The sequence below is a fragment of the Procambarus clarkii genome, chromosome 35, assembly GCF_040958095.1.
Source record: "Procambarus clarkii isolate CNS0578487 chromosome 35, FALCON_Pclarkii_2.0, whole genome shotgun sequence".
NCBI lineage: Eukaryota > Metazoa > Arthropoda > Malacostraca > Decapoda > Cambaridae > Procambarus > Procambarus clarkii.
Window position 1 is genome coordinate 194,346 of NC_091184.1, and position 20,541 is coordinate 214,886.

A 20,541-nucleotide genomic window follows, 5' to 3' on the forward strand; every position below is an offset into this window, starting at 1 on the left:
CTGCTTGCAGTCTCTGCTCGGCTACCCAGGACGATAGCAAACACAACTCTTGCCCATTAATGATGGTAAGGACAATTTTATTTTTACTGTATTACCAGTGTGTGTGTTTATCATGTTGATGTCAATAACCAGTGATTGTGAGTGTATTAATCAAGATATTTTCATTAACTTGTGTATTAATGTTGGTGTTGTCATTTACCAGTGATGGCGAGTGTATTAATTATATTGGCATGACCCAGTGATGGTGAGTGTATTAATCATATTAGCATGACCAAGTGATGGTGAGTGTATTAACCCGTTTGTTGCTAAGGGCTATTTGTCCCTTGTCACCCACAGGCGTGTAACAAAAAAGAAAAAAAAATCTTCCTAACCTGTTAATTTGTGTTCCCTGACCACGAGAAGAGAAAAAAATTAATCGTACTTACAAATGACATAAATGAGCCGACAATATGAGCGATGACGTCACACCCTGCATGCTTGCTCATGCAAGGTGCATCCCAGAGGCATTGCGCGCCTTCCTCAAGCAGTCAGAATTGCCACAAATTTATTTTTGCTACATTATTTACAGTGTCTAGGCGTATTTTATCACAAATATTATTCACTAATTGTGTTGCATATAATATTACTTCATGTTCAATGGTAATAAATGTTGCATACATTGAGTATACACATGCACACTGTTACGAACCCGGATCCAGCGTCCGAGCCCGGAGCAGTGACAACCACGCCATCTGTGGGTCAGCTCCCGAAACCCCCGCCAAACGGACGACGACACCTGGTGAGGACAGCGTGTACTGGCCTCGAGGACCAGTTTCCAGTCTGGTTCAGCGCTCAACACCGCCGCTGCTGACCTCTGGTGAGGTGGTGCCCAGACACCACCGCCATCTATGGAGCGGATACGTCAGGCATTTGTGCCCGAGCCCGTAAGTGAGGTGTTTTAGTGTGTCCCAGGTATTGATGACGTGTCTGCTTACAGAGTCGACCTGGGACCCCTGTGATGGAAGTTGAGTCAGTCTACCCGAGGCAGCCAGTCTCCATACCTTGAACCTTGCTGCAGCTGTTGTGAAGTCGTCCCCCCGGAAGAACACTGTGGTGTGTTAGCCTGCCAGTGGAGTGGCAGTAAAAGGATTTACCCAGGACCGACTGTTGGAGACGATCATCCACTGGGGTACTGAAGACAGGAGAGTGATTTGTGGTGTCACACGAGGCTCCTGTCTAGGGCGTTCCACTTTTATCGTTCGTGGATTGGCCGTACCAGCCTTGTTGGCTCAGAACCTGCCAGCAGACCAGCTGGACGTGTGGTTGACGGCCTCCACGGCGGTGCCCCCAGTGGACATGTGTTTTGGCTGACCTGTGGCCAGGGTAGGCTCAGCTTCTTTGAAGAATTCGTTGTGTGGCCACGAAGAAAGCACCAAGGACTCAGCGCCTAGCTTATGGATCCAGAGTCTTCAGCAGAAGACTACATTGTGAAGAATCCCCTTGTCAAGTGTTAATATCCCTCCCCCTTGTGCACTCTTTTATTTTATATATTTAATCGGTGATGGTGAAAATTATAATATTAAGTTCTTAGCTTTCTTTCCCTACTCCCTTTAAGTTACTTGCGTCACGGATCTCATCCCTTGATAGCCACTACTGGCTTGGGAACGGATATATATATCTGACTCTAACAACATCAGAGTGAGAACCCCGTTGCGTCCCGAGAGGGTCGTAACACACACAAAAATATTTTCCCATTATGCCAATATAATATGTATTCACATTGTTCATTATTATATTTACACACATGCATGCACTATTTACAGGTTTTTGCACTATTATTGCACATTTAGAATTCTTGGAGACAGTGGTAGTTGTTGAAGCAGTTGACAGCACACAATGGGACTGCACACGCTTCACACCATGTTTGCACAAGTTTACATATCTGATCTCTTTTATTGTTCTACAAACTAAGCAATCACATTGGTCTATTGCACGCTTTCCAGCTGGTGGCAAATGTTTTAGTCTGTGTGCTTGAAAGCCCTCCGTGTGAGTGAGCCTGGGTGTAGCAGCATGCTGCAACACTGGGTTCATGATGGATCTTTGTATGCCAGAAACATCTTTGCCAAACTTTGCTAATAACTGTGTCCCAAGTATAAAAGCAAACGAACGGAAACTTGGTTTACGTCCAGTTTTCACCAGATACATATTATAGCTGTTCAACATGCTTATGTCAACAAGATCGAAAAACACTTTTTTCGTCCACTTCAATGTTTTCCGCACTCACTCGACACTGCCCACCATCATGTCAGATTTATCAACCAAATGCATGTTGATATTATAGTCAAGAACACAATCTGGCTTATTGGTTCTTGCGTTACTTGGTTCACCTTGCCACTGTTCACCATTGTACTATCATGAACGGTTGTCAGCAAGTTCACTTCTCTCTTGTCTTTCCACCTAACTGAGCGTATTTGATCACTTTTTCTTAGTTGGCAGTCACCAACTTCAAGTTTATTGTCAAACACTGGCATTTCCCTTCTTCTTGGCTTTACTGTGCCAAACAATCCAGTTCTATTTTAAATCAAAAACCTATCTTGCAAGGGACTTGTATAGCAGTTATCCATGTATAAAATGTGGCCCTTGTTCATCCATGGTGCCATCAGTGACTTCACCACACTACCTGAGAAACCATGTTGGTCGTTACCGGGAATGTCTACATCGCTAGCAGAATACAGAATCGTGTGTAACACGTATCCTGTTTCACAGTCACAAAAAACAAAGAATTTCAATCCAAATTTGTTGCGTTTGGAGGGAATATACTGCTTGAATGCAACACGTCCTCTGAAAAGCACAAGGGAATCGTCAATCACCAGCTTCTGTGCTGGTACGTAGAAATCTCTGAACTTACTAATCGCTTCATTCATATAGTGCCTGACTCTCCAAAGTCTATCATCCTCTGTCCGGTCCTCATTACTTGCAAAATGAAGACACCTGAGGAGTATCTGAAACCTGTCTCGGGACATATATTTCCTGAAGAAAGGTGTTGGAATAGTCTGGTCTTTGCTTAAATAATCTGTGATAGCATGTTTGACACAATGTTTCATCAACATACATATTGCCAAAAATATATGCATTTCACCTACAGCAGTGTTTTTCCAATGCTGCAATCGTGAATATTCTGTTATCTCTTTTCCAGTGAGATGAGTCGCATGAAGGTTCATTTGGTGTACAATATATTCCATGAGCGGCTCATCATAAAATGCTGTAAAGTAATCCATTTCACACATGTCCTCACCATTATCAGGGAAAAGGTCTGTAATCCCAACTTCTTTATTGTCAACGGCAGGAATTAGAGGAATAAAATCATCACCATCACTCCACACAAGTACACCTGGTGTCCTGCGAGACGCAACAGCGGCTCGACAGCGAGGAAGCATTGCACACCGTGGACCAGGAGCTAAAGTCTGTCTATGCAAAGTACGGGCGCTATGTGAACGTGAGGTGAAATCACGTGAACATGAGGGTCTTGGTTCCTCATGTGGTGCCATACGGCAGCGCTTGGCTGGGCGAGACGCTGCTGACGCGACAAATTCTCGCCCAGTATCACCACTGGTACTAGCAACAGGCATGATAACACTATGCTCTGAATCCACTTCACTAAAACCAGAAAATGAGTCACCTTCCTCTGACTCATCGCCCAAAATATCCTCGTACTCTAAATAAGCACAAGAACTGTGTGGTCGTGGGTGAATTGGAGTAGACATTGGGCGAGGAGGCACGGGTGAGCATGTAGGCCTCGCCATGGGAGGAGACTGTACTGTATCTCATATTCACTGTCTGTGCTACTATCATCGGACAATTGTCTGTAGTCCTTATCAATGTCAGGGTCATCAAAAATCACTGTCCTCACCATCAGAAAATAATTCACTAGTTATTTGCTCTTGAGTAAGTGATTGCGTGGTGCGTGCTCAGGAGGCATTTGGCCATGCGTTCGCCATGGTGACCGCTGGGTAATTGGTACTTCCCACGCATTGGTAGCATGAGCTGGATATTTTTTACAAAATGGCAGCTGGTTTACTATAGCCCCTGGGCAGCGTATGGGGGCCCCCCCTACCCCGCTGGCCATTCAAATCTTGTGTGGTATTCCATCACGTCATATGACATCATGCACAATTTATAGCAAGTTACTCAACACATCATATGACGTGTTGTGCAGTTTAAGGGTTAATCATGGTGTTATTACCCAGTTATGTTGAGTGTATTAACCCTCTGAAATGCAAAAAGCGTATAATATTGCTCAATCAGGGGTGCGCATAACACCTTAACCACTGCACTGTGCCAAACGACAAATGCCATTCGCCAATTACTGCGCTAACTGACAAAAGTATTTTTTTATTTTTTCGTACACGGTCGAAGCGCGCTTGCGGTAGGTTGATTACAAAATGGACTCTTAGGACCTCCAGTGAGAGGCAGCCATCTTGGAAAAAATTCCCAGAATGACCTAGGGCTGCTGGCTGGGGCAGTACTGAGTGAGCAACAATGGGTGGCACACGCGCCTTTGGCTCCCAAACACCTGTCCAACGCGGTGTTGACTTGGGTACAAGATGGATTCCTGAGGTGTTTGCCAGATTGAAAAAAATTCCCAGCATTCCCCACGGTCATGGGTAGGCTCATATTCAAGGTAGCAACCATGTCGTATTCATCCATATCAAGCTCCCAGCCCTAGTCGGCCATGTTTTTAAGAAGGCATATTGCTTGAAGATGAGCATGCCAATGATTTTGATAACCCAAATCTGGAAAAAGACCAAACAGGTGTCTGCTACTAGTGATATGCATGGTGAAGTGAACGCTGTGGAGAGTGTGTACAATACACAGCTCTCACAGCCCTGCTATGCCGGACTAGGTCACCACCATCAGTGGAACAACACAAATGAATTTTTGTATGTTCCACTGAACATTTAGTGCCAAATGCAATTCATTTGGACCATCCGGGAATTCGTTAGAGCGGGGTCTGTTAGAGAGATGATGCACTGTATTTGAAAAGAAAAAATGCAAGAATAGAGAAGTGATTGCAAATATTATTCAGCAGATATGTAAGTAATAAAATTGATCAGATACTGCATATAAGTAATACAATTTACCAGATATAAAAGTAAAAATAATGAACAGAAGAGTGGGAAATTAGATAATTAATCAAATTAAGATTTCTAGAGTAAACAAATTGAGATTCAAATAATTAATCAATTAGAATACAAATAATTAGCTAAGTTAAGAATTAATTTAATATTGTAATACATGAATATAATATTGTAATACATGAATATAATATGGTAATGTTACGGCCCTCTCGGGTCGCAACTGGGTTCTTTCTCTGATGTTAGTAGAGTTTGGGTATCCGGCCCCAAGCTAGTAGTGGCTTTCAAGGGGTGTGCTCCATAACGCAAGTAAATTAAAGGGGAAGGGAGACAAAGGCAAAAACTTAATACAGTGGTACCTCGGAATGCGATTGTCCCTGAATGCGAGGTTTTCGGAAGGCGAGGTGTATTTACTCCAAAAATTTGTCTCAGAAGGCGAGGGTTACTTCGGGAGGCGAGTTTGGACGCGAGTTTGTTGATACGCGTACAGCCGACCTAGCGCGTTCGTCGCCCCTCCGCCCCTCAGTTTATTATTGTCTCGCGCTCAGTGACTACCCCCACATCAATTCTTCTCGCGGATTTTCAGTGTTTTGTTGGATTTTTGGTGATTTGTCTATACAATTTGTTATTATATATCTCACCATGGGTCCCAAGAAAGCCAGTGGTAAGGATAAAGGCCAGAAAGCTCATGTGAGGATGACAATAGAGGAGAAACAAGAGATCATTCGGAAGCACGAGAACGGTGCACGTGTTGTTGAACTTTGTAGGCAGTACAACAAAGCCACATCAACAATATGCACTATACTTAAGAAGAAAAATAAGATTATGGGTGCTAAAGTGGCAAAAGGAGTAAGAACATTAACGGCACAAAGACCACAAATACTTGATGAAGTGGAAAAGTTGTTATTAATTTGGATACACGACAAGGAGTTGAGGGCTGATAGTGTTTCGGAGGCCATTATTTGTGAGAAAGCCAGGGTGTTGCACGAAGACCTTCTAAAGAATACCCCTGCAACGAGTGATGCAGATAAGAAAGAGTTTAAGGCAAGCAGGGGCTGGTTTGAAAAATTTAGAAAGAGAAGTAGTATCCATAGTGTTACAAGGCATGGGGTTATGTGATGTGATTATGGAAGGGGACTCCCCTTCCAAACAGTAACTCCTCTCCTCCTCCCCCCTCCTCACCATCTTCCATACGCCTACAGCACTCGACAGCAAGGTAAGTAATAACTGGAACACAGTTTTGTAGGTTTATTTAGATGAATTAGGTAAATTAGATATAAAAATTTAGTTTGATGTGGGGTTTTTGGGGTAGTCAGGAACGGATTAATTCATTTCCCCTTTATTTCTTATGGGGAAATTAACTTCGGAATGCGAGTTTTCGGAAGGCGAGGCGTCTCCAGGAACGGATTAAACTCTTATTCTGAGGTATGCCTGTAATATAATTATCACCATCACCATAAATAATATATAAATGATCACACGGGGGAGGTATAAACACTAGAATATACAATGTGGTCTTCCTCTGAAGACGCGGAGTATTCCACGGTGTTCAACGATGCTTAGCCCTCGGTCCTCTTGTGGCCTCACGATGAATCCTTCGATTCTCTCGAGTCTACCCTGGCCACAGGCCAGCCAAATCACAGCTCCACTGGGGGCACCGTCGTGGAGGCCGTCAACCACAAATCCAGCCTGTAGCTGGCAGGTTCCAATCAGCTCCGCAGGTTAGGCCACTCCACGACCGATACTAGGGTAGCGAGCCCTAGGCAGGAGCCTCGTGTGATCCCACAGATCACTCTCCTCACCACAACACCCCAGGGGTTAGTCTTCTCCACTAGTCAGCCCCGGGTACGACAATCCCTGGATCTGCCACCTCACAGGCAGGCTAACACAACAGTGTTCATCCGGGGGGTGACTCACAGTTTCAGCGGCAAATACGTGGAGGTTACTCGGCTGCCTTGGGTAGACTCGTCCAACTTCCATTACAGCAGTCCCAGGTCGACTCTGTAATCAGACACGTCATCAGTAATAGGGACACTTTAGGGCACCTCACTTACATGCTTAGACACAAACCCCACCTATCCACTCCATAGATGGCGTTGCTGTCTAAGCTCCACCTCACCAGAGGTCAGCAGCGGCTGTTATGAGCTGATCAGGACGGAAAACTAGCCCTTGTGGCCAGTATATCTCGTCCTCACTAGATGGCGCCGTCCATTGGAGGGGGTTTCGGGAGCTGACCCACAGATGGCGTGGTCGTCACTGCTCCGGGCTCGGACACTGGACTCGGGTCCGTAACACCTCCCCACCAAAAGGAATTTGGTTTGGGGTTCTATAAAGAAAAACACAAACCAAATTAGTACGGGGATACAACTCCAAATGGACTCATGTACACTGTAAACTGGAGTGGCGAGGCTGTCTTCTCCACAGAACTGTCCTAAGGAGAAACACTGGCACAAAGGAAACTTGAAGATAGAAGGCAATGACCTGCCTGATGTAATCTTCCACACTTCCACTGATTTCAAGCAGGGGCATAATCTCACGTGCCTCGAGTAAGGGATTGATATTGACATGATCTGGGGCGACTCGACACTTCCGTGTGTCGTGGCACTGATGATGGCTGGTCACAGACGGCATTTCTGGTACCGGGTAGTCCTTCAGGGAGACGGGAACCTGGAATACAGGGGTCTGATAATTCAGAGTGATAGCGATAGTTAAATCAGTACTCACAGCATACTCTTCTACTAGGCCCACACCTAGTCCCAACAGGGCTGCTCGTACATCGAGGATGGCATTCGCTCTGCCACCGTCAGGTCGACCAACGTTCCGTATAACGCTGCATTTTAGGCTCAGCAATCACGCGGGGGGTGTCAACCTGTCGGAAACAGTCACTCATAATATTACTTCTCATACCTCCTGTATCTACCATCACCTTCCAGGTCCCTTCTTTGACTGCGACACTCACAGTGCACGTCTCTAATCCCTGGGATCTCTTCACGATGTTCATGGGAGCCATCATCTGTCGGGTCGTCCCCTGGTCTTTACTGAGAACACACACACGAGAATAAAACAAAATACCGCTAAGAGACATGGGGCCAACTGAGGGATAAGCTTCCTGAGCTGTAATGTCCATAACCGGCTATATCCATTAGCCTGGTTTGGACCGAAGAGGGCACTAGAATTTTCGTACATACCTCACATACCTCCGACGTCTGGGGAATCTCTGGCCGGTTCAATGAACGCGGTACTTTGCCATACCGCAAATACTCAGATGCCTTCACTCCAGACGCTAGGATATCCGTGGGTGTCCGTACACGAGGCCTCTCTTCTCGCTCAGTCGCTTCTACCACAGTAACCGCATGTTCTTCATCGGGAGAAGAATCAGGAGACTTTGCTATAATGCTGTCGATCTGCGGGTGAGAGGAAGGATTAAACATTTTCAATTCCGGGTCTGTCTGTACCTGGACATTACCACTGCCTGCTATTACCTCAGACCTTGCTGTTCCGGCAGACTCGGTCCGCGACCTTGGGATGATTGTTGCTCCAATCTGTCACCAAGTCGTTGGCTAGTATCACGTCAATCCCAGCTATAGGGAGGGTATCAACTACTGCAACGCACATGTGCCGCTGAAGTAAGGTGAGTCGAGATGTATCGGCACTAAGGGGGCGATGTACTGCGTCCTAGGAAACCCAACCAGGACAACCTTTTGTCTCCCATCCACACTCACTCCCTCGGGTAACGAGTTTTTCACGATCAGGGACTGGGCTGCTCCACTATCTCTGAGCACTACAACTGATCTACCAGTATGATCACTCGTTACATACCCGCTTGAAGTGTGAGGGAAAACAATCTTGGTTCTTCCTGCGTAGTTGTAGACTGGCTTCCTGCTGGTAGTGTTACGCAGCTCATCAGCATCACCTCCCTACGTGGGCCGCTACCTCTTCTGCCTCGACACATAGCAGCTACATGCCCTTTCTGCCCACAAGTCCAACACACCATATTCCTCCTCGGACTCCGGTGTTTCGGACTGTTAGGACTAGTCCTTCGAGGGCTACTTGGGGACGTCTTCTCAGCGCTTCGTGGGACAGGTCTCTCTGCTTCCTGACGAGGCTTGTAAAACCGGCGGGGTAATTCTACGGGACGTACTTAGCAGAAGGCCTATGCGTCAGGATGTACTCTTCAGCCATGGTGGCTGCCGCACTCAAGGTCTCCACTTGCTGCTCTTCTAAGTACGTCTTTAGATCTCCGGACAGACAGTCTTTGAAGTCCTCTAACAGTATGAGCTGCTCGAGGTCTTCTTTGGTCTCCACCTTCCGAGAGGCACACCATTCCTGGAAAAGTCGCTCCTTGATTGTGGCGAATTCGGTGAAAGTGTGCTCTGAGGTCTTTTTCAGGTTTCGGAACTTCTGCCTGTAAGCCTCAGGTACCAATTGGTACGCCATGAGCACGACCTTCTTCACCTTGTCGTAATCGCCAGAGTCATCAAGGGACAACGTGGAGTAGGCGACTTAGGCCTTCCCAGTCAAGACGGACTGTATCATGATGGCCCAATTCTCCTTCGGCCACTCCAAAGAGGCTGCGACTTTCTCGAAGGCCGCGAAGAACTTCGAAACTTCCTTCTCGTTGAACTTCGGGACCATTTTTATGTTCCTTACCGGATCGAAACCACTTGTTACCATTGTTTGCCTCCGACCACCTAACCGCAAAACTTCTAGCTCATGTTGTCTCTTTCTTTTTCTTCTAATTCTAAACGCCTCATCGCCAATTCTTTATCTTTCATCTCCATTTCTTTATTTTTCATCTCCATGCCTTTATCTTTTAATTCTCGTTCTAATTCTAACTTCTTCCATTCTATCTCGCGATTTATCTCTAAGGCACGCATTTTGACTGTAAGTAAACTTATATTTAGCTCACCTGCATCACTGCCTTTATCTTCCTTTTCAGTGGAAGCTACTTCTTCACTTTCTTTTGTACCTTGTGCCTCGCTTTCCTCTTTCTCCTCGGCCATCAAATGCCGGTGAACCTTGGACAAGATCTCCACACAGGAATCACTGGCCCGTATCTTAATCTCCAGGTAGGCACTAACCAAGACGAGTTCTTGTTTCCCCAGATATTTTAATCTGGCAAGACAGTCCTCCCTGTTCAGAAAGGCCTGAACATCGTCTAGATCATCTATGGTCGCTTTTTCCGCCATCGTCACTGAGATGGAACACTAACACTTAACACACCGCTTTCGTTAGCACTTAACGCACCGAGCACTGTTCTACGTCAATATTGCACTTTATCGCACCTAGCGCCTCACTTGTCAATATTGCACGTAATCACCGGGCACCGCACTACACAATATTGCACTTAATCACAGCGAGCACCTTGCTCTACAATATTGCACTGAATCACACCGAGCACCGCACTACACAATATTGCACTTAATCACAGCGAGCACTTCGCTCTACAATATTGCACCGAATCACACCGAGCACCGCACTACACAATATTGCACTTAATCACAGCGAGCACTTCGCTCTACAATATTGCACTGAATCACACCGAGCACCGCACAGGACGTATAACGTCCTAATAGTCACACACAGGGGGAATTATTTACAGGGAATGTGCCACTTCACCACCCCTGTCAAACATACTTGACAAGGGGTCGGATCCCGCTGGGGATGCCAATTATGTTACGGCCCTCTCGGGTCGCAACTGGGTTCTTTCTCTGATGTTAGTAGAGTTTGGGTATCCGACCCCAAGCTAGTAGTGGCTTTCAAGGGGTGTGCTCCGTAACGCAAGTAAATTAAAGGGGAAGGGAGACAAAGGCAAAAACTTAATAATATAATTATCACCATCACCATAAATAATATATAAATGATCACACGGGGGAGGTATAAACACTAGAATATACAATGTGGTCTTCCTCTGAAGACGCGAAGTGTTCCACGGTGTTCAACAATGCTTAGCCCTCGGTCCTCTTGTGGCCTCACAATGAATCCATCGATTCTCTCGAGTCTACCCTGGCCACAGGCCAGCCAAATCACAGCTCCACTGGGGGCACCGTCGTGGAGGCCGTCAACCACAAATCCAGCCTGTAGCTGGCAGGTTCCAATCAGCTCCGCAGGTTAGGCCACTCCACGACCGATACTAGGGTAGCGAGCCCTAGGCAGGAGCCTCGTGTGATCCCACAGATCACTCTCCTCACCACAACACCCCAGGGGTTAGTCTTCTCCACTAGTCAGCCCCAGGTACGACAATCCCTGGATCTGCCACCTCACAGGCAGGCTAACACAACAGTGTTCATCCGGGGGGTGACTCACAGTTTCAGCGGCAAATACGTGGAGGTTACTCGGCTGCCTTGGGTAGACTCATCCAACTTCCATTACAGCAGTCCCAGGTCGACTCTGTAATCAGACACGTCATCAGTAATAGAGACACTTTAGGGCACCTCACTTACATGCTTAGACACAAACGCCCACCTATCCACTCCATAGATGGCGTTGCTGTCTAAGCTCCACCTCACCAGAGGTCCGCAGCGGCTGTGTTATGAGCTGATCAGGACGGGAAACTAGCCCTTGTGGCCAGTATATCTCGTCCTCACTAGACGGCGCCGTCCATTTGGAGGGGGTTTCGGGAGCTGACCCACAGATGGCGTGGTCGTCACTGCTCCGGGCTCGGACACTGGACTCGGGTCCGTAACAGGTAATAATACAAGAAGGGCAAGGATATGTAATATAAACAGGCAAAAAAAAAAAAAAGAGAGAGAATAAAGTTAGAATTAGACAATTAGATTAAGATTATGAATAAACAAATGGATTCAGATTCAAAATAATTAATTAAAAAGGATACATATTTAATCAAATTAAAAATTCAATAATCTCTTAATTGTAATACAGTAATATCATATGGTAATAAGACAAGTTGGATAAGGGTATGCAATAGAAAGAAACACATATGGGCTGGAAACACTGATGTACTTAAAGCTTAAGAATCCATTAACAATACTGGAATATTAGACAACAAATAAGACTAGTAGCTAATATTAATGGGCAGATATATAAGTAAGAAATTAAATTATTAATTTTTAATTCACAAAGTAATGAATTAAAGATTCAGATAATTTGACAAATTAAGAGTTCAAGGTTTATAACATTTTGGGAAATTGAAGTGTTAGTATCAACAGATAAATGGGTAAGTTGCAAATATTGTAAGCTAAGAATCTGATAACTAGACGAATTAAGCATTAAAAAAATTATTACATTTTATAAAACTGAAGTCATTGTAGTAATAGTTATAAGAGGGTAAATTACATGAAATTGAAGCCAATAATATAAAAAAGAAGCATTTATTAAATAATATAAAAATATAAAAAAACTAAATTTAAATAAGGTTAGGCTAGGTAAGGCTTGGTCACTCATGTGTTAGTTTCAGCAATGACATTGGAAGTTTGCTGGCTTCCAGTTATGTTACAATCAACAAAGAAAGACAATAATTGTTGGACACTTTTTATTTCACGTCTTTTGCCTGTTCTTTCTTACCAATGATTGTTCCATTCCTGGTGTAGCACTGCTTGATAAGATTTAGGTTTTGTTTGTGAACATGATGCAGTCTGTAGAGGAGAATCAACGCTGCTTGGTAAGGCATTCATTAATATAAAGGTTAGTTTTATATTTATAGCTGATTGAATGAGATCTTACTTATCATTGGGATAAGCTAGTTTAGTGAGCTTACCTGTCTGGTGCTTTAGTGACTGTTTTTATCTATTCTGATAGATTTAAAAGTATCATTAAAGTTTATCTCTGATCTAATCAGTTGATGAGCTACACCAGAGTAGTTCTCACATTCTTGTTCTTCAGGCAGTTCAGTAGAGCTGATGATGAGCAAATCATGGAGTTTTTGTTGATCCCTGTTGTTTGGAGAACCTGAAACACTTATAAATCCATTACAGTAGAACCTCGAGTGACGACCGCCTCAAATGGCGAGCAATTTGGTTAACAAACACCCCGATCGCCGACAATTCGTCTTGTTAGGCGAGCGCTCCTTTGAATAATGTCAACACCACATGGTGGGGTCGCGCTGCTTCTCGCAGATTCTCAGACGCCTCCGACGATGCAAATAAATTATTTTTCTTTGTTTAACATTATACATTAATAGCTGTTTTAGTGTTTAGTGCCTAAATTTAAACACCCCGCACAGGATAGGGGGCAGCTATAGTGCAGCCATGACCGATAGTTGACAGACACCACCTAGAAAAAAAATCCTGGCCAACATTCCTGGGTGTGAGAGCTTCAGTACTGAGCGAGCCACCAAGGCTGATGCATGCAGCATGAGCTCACAGAACCACTGTTCAGCTTGTGACCACAGCATCGCCTAAAAATGCCATAATATATATGTTCATGCCATTATTTTGTGATGATAGTATTACAGAAGACCCCCCTGACTGTGATCAAACTGACCAGGATTCTGATAATAGCAGGATTGTGGTGACATTTAGCACTGTGCTCCATGGTGGGAGGAGTAATGTTGAGGGAGGGAGGGTTGTGGCGTCGTCTTCTGACTGTGTGTGGCCACCTTTTATTGACTGGACTTACCACACCAGCTTAGTGGTTCACTATGGTGAACACAAATGTAGATACTTATATGTAATGTGTGTATAGAGTGTAATAACAGCAATAGAAGTATGTCGGGGCCGCCATTTTGGTGAGGGAGGTGCGTCGTCTGCAAGACATGTCTTGTTGTTTACTGGTGGCCACTATGGTCTTTGGGCACCATACCAGCTTAATTGTACAGGTATGGTGAATAAAAGATGTAGATACTTATATATAATGTGTGTATATAGTGTAATAACACCACAAACAGTATTGTTGGAGGAGAAATATTAGTGCATCTGGCCTCAAACCAGTGAAGGTGGCCGCCACCAGCTGACTGTGCGAGTAGCTACGTCTTATTGTCTTTACTCACCATACATGCTTATGTACAGTTATGGTGAACAAAACATGTAAATACTTATATATAAAGTCTGTGTATAGTGAATAAATGCAAAAACAGTAGCGTGGGAGGACAATGTGGGCAAGTAAGGTGTTGTTGAGGGAGAGTGTGGCAGCAAGTGGCTGGCTGGTGTGTGGCGGTCACTCCTCGTTGCATTTTGACTCACAATACCAACTTAGTGGTTCGTTATGGTGAGTAAAACATGCAGATACCTTTATATAACCTGTGTATATTGTATAATAACAGCAAAACTATTTGTTTATTGTTTTATGAACATAATAATTGAATCACTAATATGCACACCATAATTTTGAGTATAGTGATGGTTCACACATTTTATTATATAAATATATCACAATACACACTATTGAATAATATTACTGCAAAACAACAAAGAAAAAATCAATCAGAGACATTGAAATAATTAGGTAATAATATCTTTGTGGCAACACCCCGCCTGACAGCTCGGGCAGAGCAGACCTCGTCTGGCGACTGCTCTGTCAATGCTTCTTTTTTGCCAGATTTCCCCACCCGATTGTGGGCCAAAATATGCCACCTATGATTTTTTTGTTATTTTTTCCGTGACCATGGAACACAAATGAACACTTCTATAAGACGAAATAATTTTTTGGATTTATTTTTTTGTTGCGCCTGTGGGTGTCGAAGCCATTATGACCCTTAGCGGCTCAATGGTTAATGATGCTATTGATGCTGGGATGTTGTAAAGCATTGACTTTTTTGTAGAAAAAACAAAATTAATTAAAAAAAAAAGAACAAATGTCAAAAAGGTTTGTTTGTTGTTTGTCAGGTAGGCTGCTCCATTTTTTCTTAAATAAAAAAAAAGGATAAAAAAAGTTAAAACACTTTGAAAAATGGACAAATGCCATATAAGTTCGTTCAGCGTTTGGCGGGTAGGCTGCTCCATTATTGAAAAATAAATGAAAAATACAAAACAAATGGAACACATTTGAAACACAGAAAGATTGTCATAATGGAGCAACCTACCCGACAAACACTGAATGAACCTTTATGGCATTTGTTCGTTTTTCAAAGTGTTTCAACTGTTTTATTATTTTATTTTTATTTTTTTTTTTATTTAAGAAACATGGAGCAGTCTACCTACTGAACACTGAATGAATCTTTTTTGACAATTGTTCTGTTTTTCAAAATTCTTCATTTTTTCATTTTTTTTTTTTTAAGAAACATGGAGCAGCCTACCTGACAAACACTGAACAAACCTATTGCTATACAAAATAGAAAAAAAGAAAACAAAATTGAACAAATTTGAAGAAAGAAAAATGTCATAAAGGGTTTGTTCAGTGTATGTGAGGTAGGCTACTCCATTATTTATAACATCGAATATCATACTGATGATTTTCGGTAGTAGAACGGAATATTTCTATTTACATTATTTTCAGTGGGGAACTTCGTTTTGAATGACGTCAGTATCACATGACGACCACGGTGCCAGAATGGATTAAATTCGTCATTCGAGGTTCCACTGTACAGCCTACTTAACTACACATACTGTATTGCATATTAATGGGTTATAAGCCAGTCCAAACAGGGTATAAGTATGGAATACTATAACTCTAATACTGGGTGGGGTGGATATTATGAGGGACTGGTGGCTCTTAACAGTTGTTGCTAACGTGTGTTGGTGAGTGTATTAATATACCTGAGTCTTGTCTCTCCTTACTCATAACCTTTGTGTACCCGAGTCTTCTGTCTCCCCTTACTCGTAACCTTTGTGTACCTGAGTCTTGTCTCCCCTTACTTGTAACCTTTGTGTACCTGAGTCTTGTCTGCTCTTTCTCATAACCTTTGTGTACCCGAGTCTTCTGTCTCCCCTTACTCGTAACCTTTGTGTACCTGAGTCTTGTCTCCCCTTACTTGTAACATATGTGTTCCTGAGTCTTGTCTCTCTTTATTCTTAACATTTGTATTCCTGTGTCTTGTCACTCCAGTAATGTGAGAGTATGTTAAATTGAGCATTAGTAAATGTGTATGATTGTGTGTGTTAAGTTTTCCCACAAGTTTTCGTGAGAGTACCGTCCCAGCACTCTACGAGGACAGAGAGGGAGGAGCGAGACTTCACACGCTGCGGGTGTGTGGTGTGTGCTGGTGAGGAGTCCACCTCACTGTGTGGGGTTATTTACCTCCATTATATCTCTGTGACTGGAATACTGTCATTAATGGTGAGCGAGATGTTATTCCTTGGTAGTGTATTGTCCCATTTCCTGTGTTTTAATAAATGTAATGCATGTACTGTACTTTGATTGTCGAGTTCTGCCAATTCAAAAAATATGGTACCGGTCCCACGTTGTTACTCTTGTGTTTGAAGGTTTGAAGTGTTTATAAATGCACATTGGTTCTACATCCCTGTTTTAAAGTAACATATCTACACTATAAGTAAGGAAGTAAAGGATTGGTTTTGTGAGTTCGTACTCTAGGGTACGGCTTACAAGTTCATGCCCTTATACTCTTTATTTTTAAACTTTGTATACCCGAGTCTTCTCTCTTACTTGTTCTTAACCTTTGTAAAGAATGTAAAGAAAGTTTTAATCTCTTCATCAGGGACGTTCCTAATTCCATGGATTGTCTTTGTCATCCTTCTCTGTACATGTTCATCAGGGAGGTTCCTAATTCCTGGGATTGTGTTTGGCATCTCTGTTCATGTTCAAAAGTTTGTTTGCTCAATACTGTACTGAAGTTCTGTCCTCTGCGATGTTTGTCAGCAAATTAACCCATATCTCAGATGTTTCTCAGAATGTTAATCTAGCTGTGGGATGTTATTCAGAATATTAACCCAGCTCTGGGATGTTCGTCAGAATATTAACCCAGCTCTGGGATGTTTGTCAGAATATTAACCCAGCTCTGGGATGTTTGTCAGAATATTAACCAAGCTCTAGGATATTTGTCAGAATATTAACCAAGCTCTGGGATGTTTGTCAGAATATTTACCCAGCTCTGGGATGTTACACTCCCCCAACCTAACTGCCGGACCTCAATCTTTCGTTTATTCCATCTATTCGTTTGCTGTCCGGCCCCAAGCGGCGCCTCAACTCATGAGAGGCTTATGTAGTTTCACATCCGACCACTGCGTTGTAGCAGCGCAACCTCTGCACCTGCTCGACGACTCTGTATTGCTTTTGTGGCTAACTGCGGTGTGCAAAAACTTTTCCCCTCTTACCATTTTATATCTGGGCATATATTTGGGGGGAAGACCCTTTGGCTTCTTGGAGCTATCCAGGCTGATATGGATATATATTTGACTTTGGCATCAGTCAAAATGCTACTCGAAAAGTATGTCAAAAAGTACTCAGAATGGAGTACTTAGGCCTACCAGAGACCACAAGCCAGAACCTGGACCCCTCAGAGAGGCATGAGGAGCAATGGGCTATAGAAATGCACATTTGGTTTGGAGCATTCTATGTCTGTCATCGACCGGATCAGGCACCCAAAAGGTAAGCGCCCCAAAACAAACCCTTATTCTGGTTAAAACTGTTACTGAAATTCAAATGAGTGGACAGAACTCCCTAAATGAAAACGAGTAAACGAGCATGACGTCACCATGTGCCATGCCGCTGTCTATGCAGCTCCACCCTTCCCAAGAAGGGGGAAAGGGGAGCCCCAGACCCCAGTTTGTAAGCTGATGTGATAGGCAGCGGTCGTGCGACTCTGGTTCCAGATTTGTCCTCTAGCTCTGTGCCTTATGGTGTGGTGCTGTTTTTTGGTGGTGTGTGAGCCAGGAGTAAGTACTGCCCTTGGGACTTAGGGCCACCTTCCACAAGTCACCTTGGGATCTACCTCTGCTTGGTCCTTTGCTGCTCGGTGATCAGCCACCCTTAGTGTGCTGGGGTTTTTTTCTGCATCCTTGGTTGCCTTTTGGAAGGGATAGTTTGCACTGGAACTGCACAGCTAATTATCACCTCTCATAGCTGCCGGCTCTGTTCCGCCTGGGTACGTTGTCCTCTTGCGGGGTTTTTCTTTTGTTTCCCAGCCTGGCGGGGGTTGCCCCTTGTGTTCGGTTATTACCATTGAGTCTTAGTGGTACCTCCACTAGTTCCCCGTGAGTGGACATGTCCCGAGGGTGCAGCATTTAGTGGTTTTCTTGGTAGACTTGGGTGCCGGGTCGCAGTACCCTGCCTGGGCTTTCATTAGTGATGGTATACCAGTTTAAGGGCCATGAGAATTCCCGTGGGGCACTTGGGTCTAATAGATGTGACCCTTAGGTCCCCTCTCACTTTGTGCGAGTTTGAGGGGTTGCTCTGTCTCCTTGCCTCTGGGTGACTCTCACTGTGTTTTTCCTCCGTCGTGCTGCCTGTTGGGTTGGTGACACCTTCGACCCAGATTTCTGAAAGTTTTGTAACTTGTTTGTGACTCAGTTCACCCAGTCCACTGATGATTCTATTTGGGTGCAGGCAGCTCAGGCATTGCATGCACAGTTTAGGTTGCTGCAATGCGCTCTTTTGATAGCTGCCCCATTTTGGTTATAGAGACCCGTACAGTGGTTCCTCAGCTTACAAGCGCCCCCTGGTTACGAGTTTTTTTAGTTACGAGCAGGATTTGCTCGGAAAATTTGTATCGGGATACGAGGGTTGCCTTAGGATACGAGGGTGTTGATACATGTACGGGCCGACTAGCACGTGGTGGCACGGCAATCGCCGCTCAGTTTACCAGTGCCTCGCGCCCAGTGACTATCCTGCCTAATTCTTCACCAGGATTTACAGTGTTTTGTTGGATATTTGGCCATTTGAACATAAATGTTGTTATTATATACTGTATCTTGCAATGGGTCCCAAGAAAGCCAGTGGTAAGGTTCAACCTAAGAAAATAGTTGGGAGTAGAGGATGTTCCTTCCTCATTAAGCAAATGTGTGAAGTATGGGAAGAACTGCAAAGTTTTGTTGAAAAAACTCGCTCAGATAAAGCTGTAGCAGGCCGTTGTATTGATCTTTTAAATGACAATGTGATGTCTTACTACAGACAATTGTTAAAATGTAGGGAAAAACAAGTGTCTTTAGACAGATTCTTAGTAAGACAAGCAAGCAGTGAGCTACAAGCAGGTCCAGGTAGTATGCAGGCAAAATGTGCCAGAGAGTGCACACCAGAGAAGTCCTCACTGCCTAATGTTATAATGGAAGGGGACTTCCCTTCCAAACAGTAACATCTCTCCTTCTCCCCCTCCTCACCATCTTCCATATGCCAACAGCAGTCATCAGCAAGGGTAAGTAATAACTTGAACACAGTTTTGTAGTGTAGATTTCGATGAATTAGGTATAAAATTTGGTTTGAAGTTAGTTTTTTGGGTAGTCAGAAACATATTAATTCATTTCCCATTATTTCTTTTGGGGAAATTAGCTTCGGTTTACGAGTTTTCGGGTTACGAGATGTCTCCAGGAACGGATTAAACTCTTAAACCGAGGTACCCCTGTACTTGGGGGTGGTAGTCACCTTGACTCTGGTTCAGTCCGCACCTCCTCGTCCTTTCCCTGCTGTGGTTCATTCTGGTCCCCCCCCCCTCCGCCCTGCTTCCGGCTCCGAAGTGTCTAAGGACTTCAGGGTCGGAGCAGGGTTTAGCTGGTTTTGTGACTTGGGCAGTCTCGGAGGATGCCCCGTTCCGGGCTGGCGATGGAGGCATTTGAGTTGGTTCTTCCTGCTGTGGCATCTGGGTCTGCCCAGTGGTTCCTATTCCTTCCTGCCTTTCCAGCTGCTCCGGTTTTTCTTTTCAGGCTGGGACTTTGGAGGACGACTCAGCCCCGGGTCCTGATGTGGAGGTTCCCGGGGCTGGGGAGGGGTTGACTTGGGGGCTTTGGGGCCCTATTGGACCCCGCTTTTTTTTTTTACCCTTGGAGCGGGGCTTGTTGTTACTAGAAGTGGTTTTTTTTTTAAACCCCTCCTCTGCGTACGAGTTGGTTTTGTGTCAATCCCTCTTCGGCTTTGGTGTCCCTTCGGGTCCATTGGTCCCATACTTCCAGAGGTTATCGGCTTCCCACATCTTGCCTCATGAGGTGCAGGAGGCCATTGCAGCTTACCTCCTCCAGGACCCGGATTCTGCCTCCATCATGAATCCGTCTTCATTCAGGTTTGGGTCTTCATCTCTTTACCGGGTTTGTTATGAGGTTCTGGAGTCGTCCTGGCTAGCAAACTGCCCCTTGTTTTTGTTGGAGGTTTGCCATACTTTCTGTCATTCCCGCACGCTAGAATGGCACGAGGCGCTAATGGTAGTCCAGGTTTACCTCGGGGGGGGGGGGGGGGGGGGGGCACCTCAATGCATGCATTTTCACCCCTGCCCTTCCTCGGAATATTGGTGTAGTGCAGCTCCACGTGCAGGTTCCCTCCCTTTCAGCTGCACTGGTTGCTGAGGACTTGCACGCTCGTGGCCTGTTGTCTATGGTCTTGCAGTTCTTTTTCCTCCTGAAGCTATCCTCGGATTGGCTTGAGGATGTGG

The 20,541-nt window shown here is 44.5% G+C and overlaps 1 protein-coding gene across 1 annotated transcript in view; it reads left to right on the forward strand.

Annotated features, from left to right (window-relative positions):
* The window catches only part of LOC123751704 (tripartite motif-containing protein 59-like), a 59,743-nt gene continuing 39,202 nt past the window's right edge, over positions 1-20,541 (forward strand). The window contains exon 1 of the mRNA XM_069336041.1: positions 1-65. Within this exon, the coding sequence (XP_069192142.1) occupies positions 60-65 (6 nt within the window). The 5' untranslated portion in view covers positions 1-59. The remainder of the gene's footprint in view (positions 66-20,541) is intronic.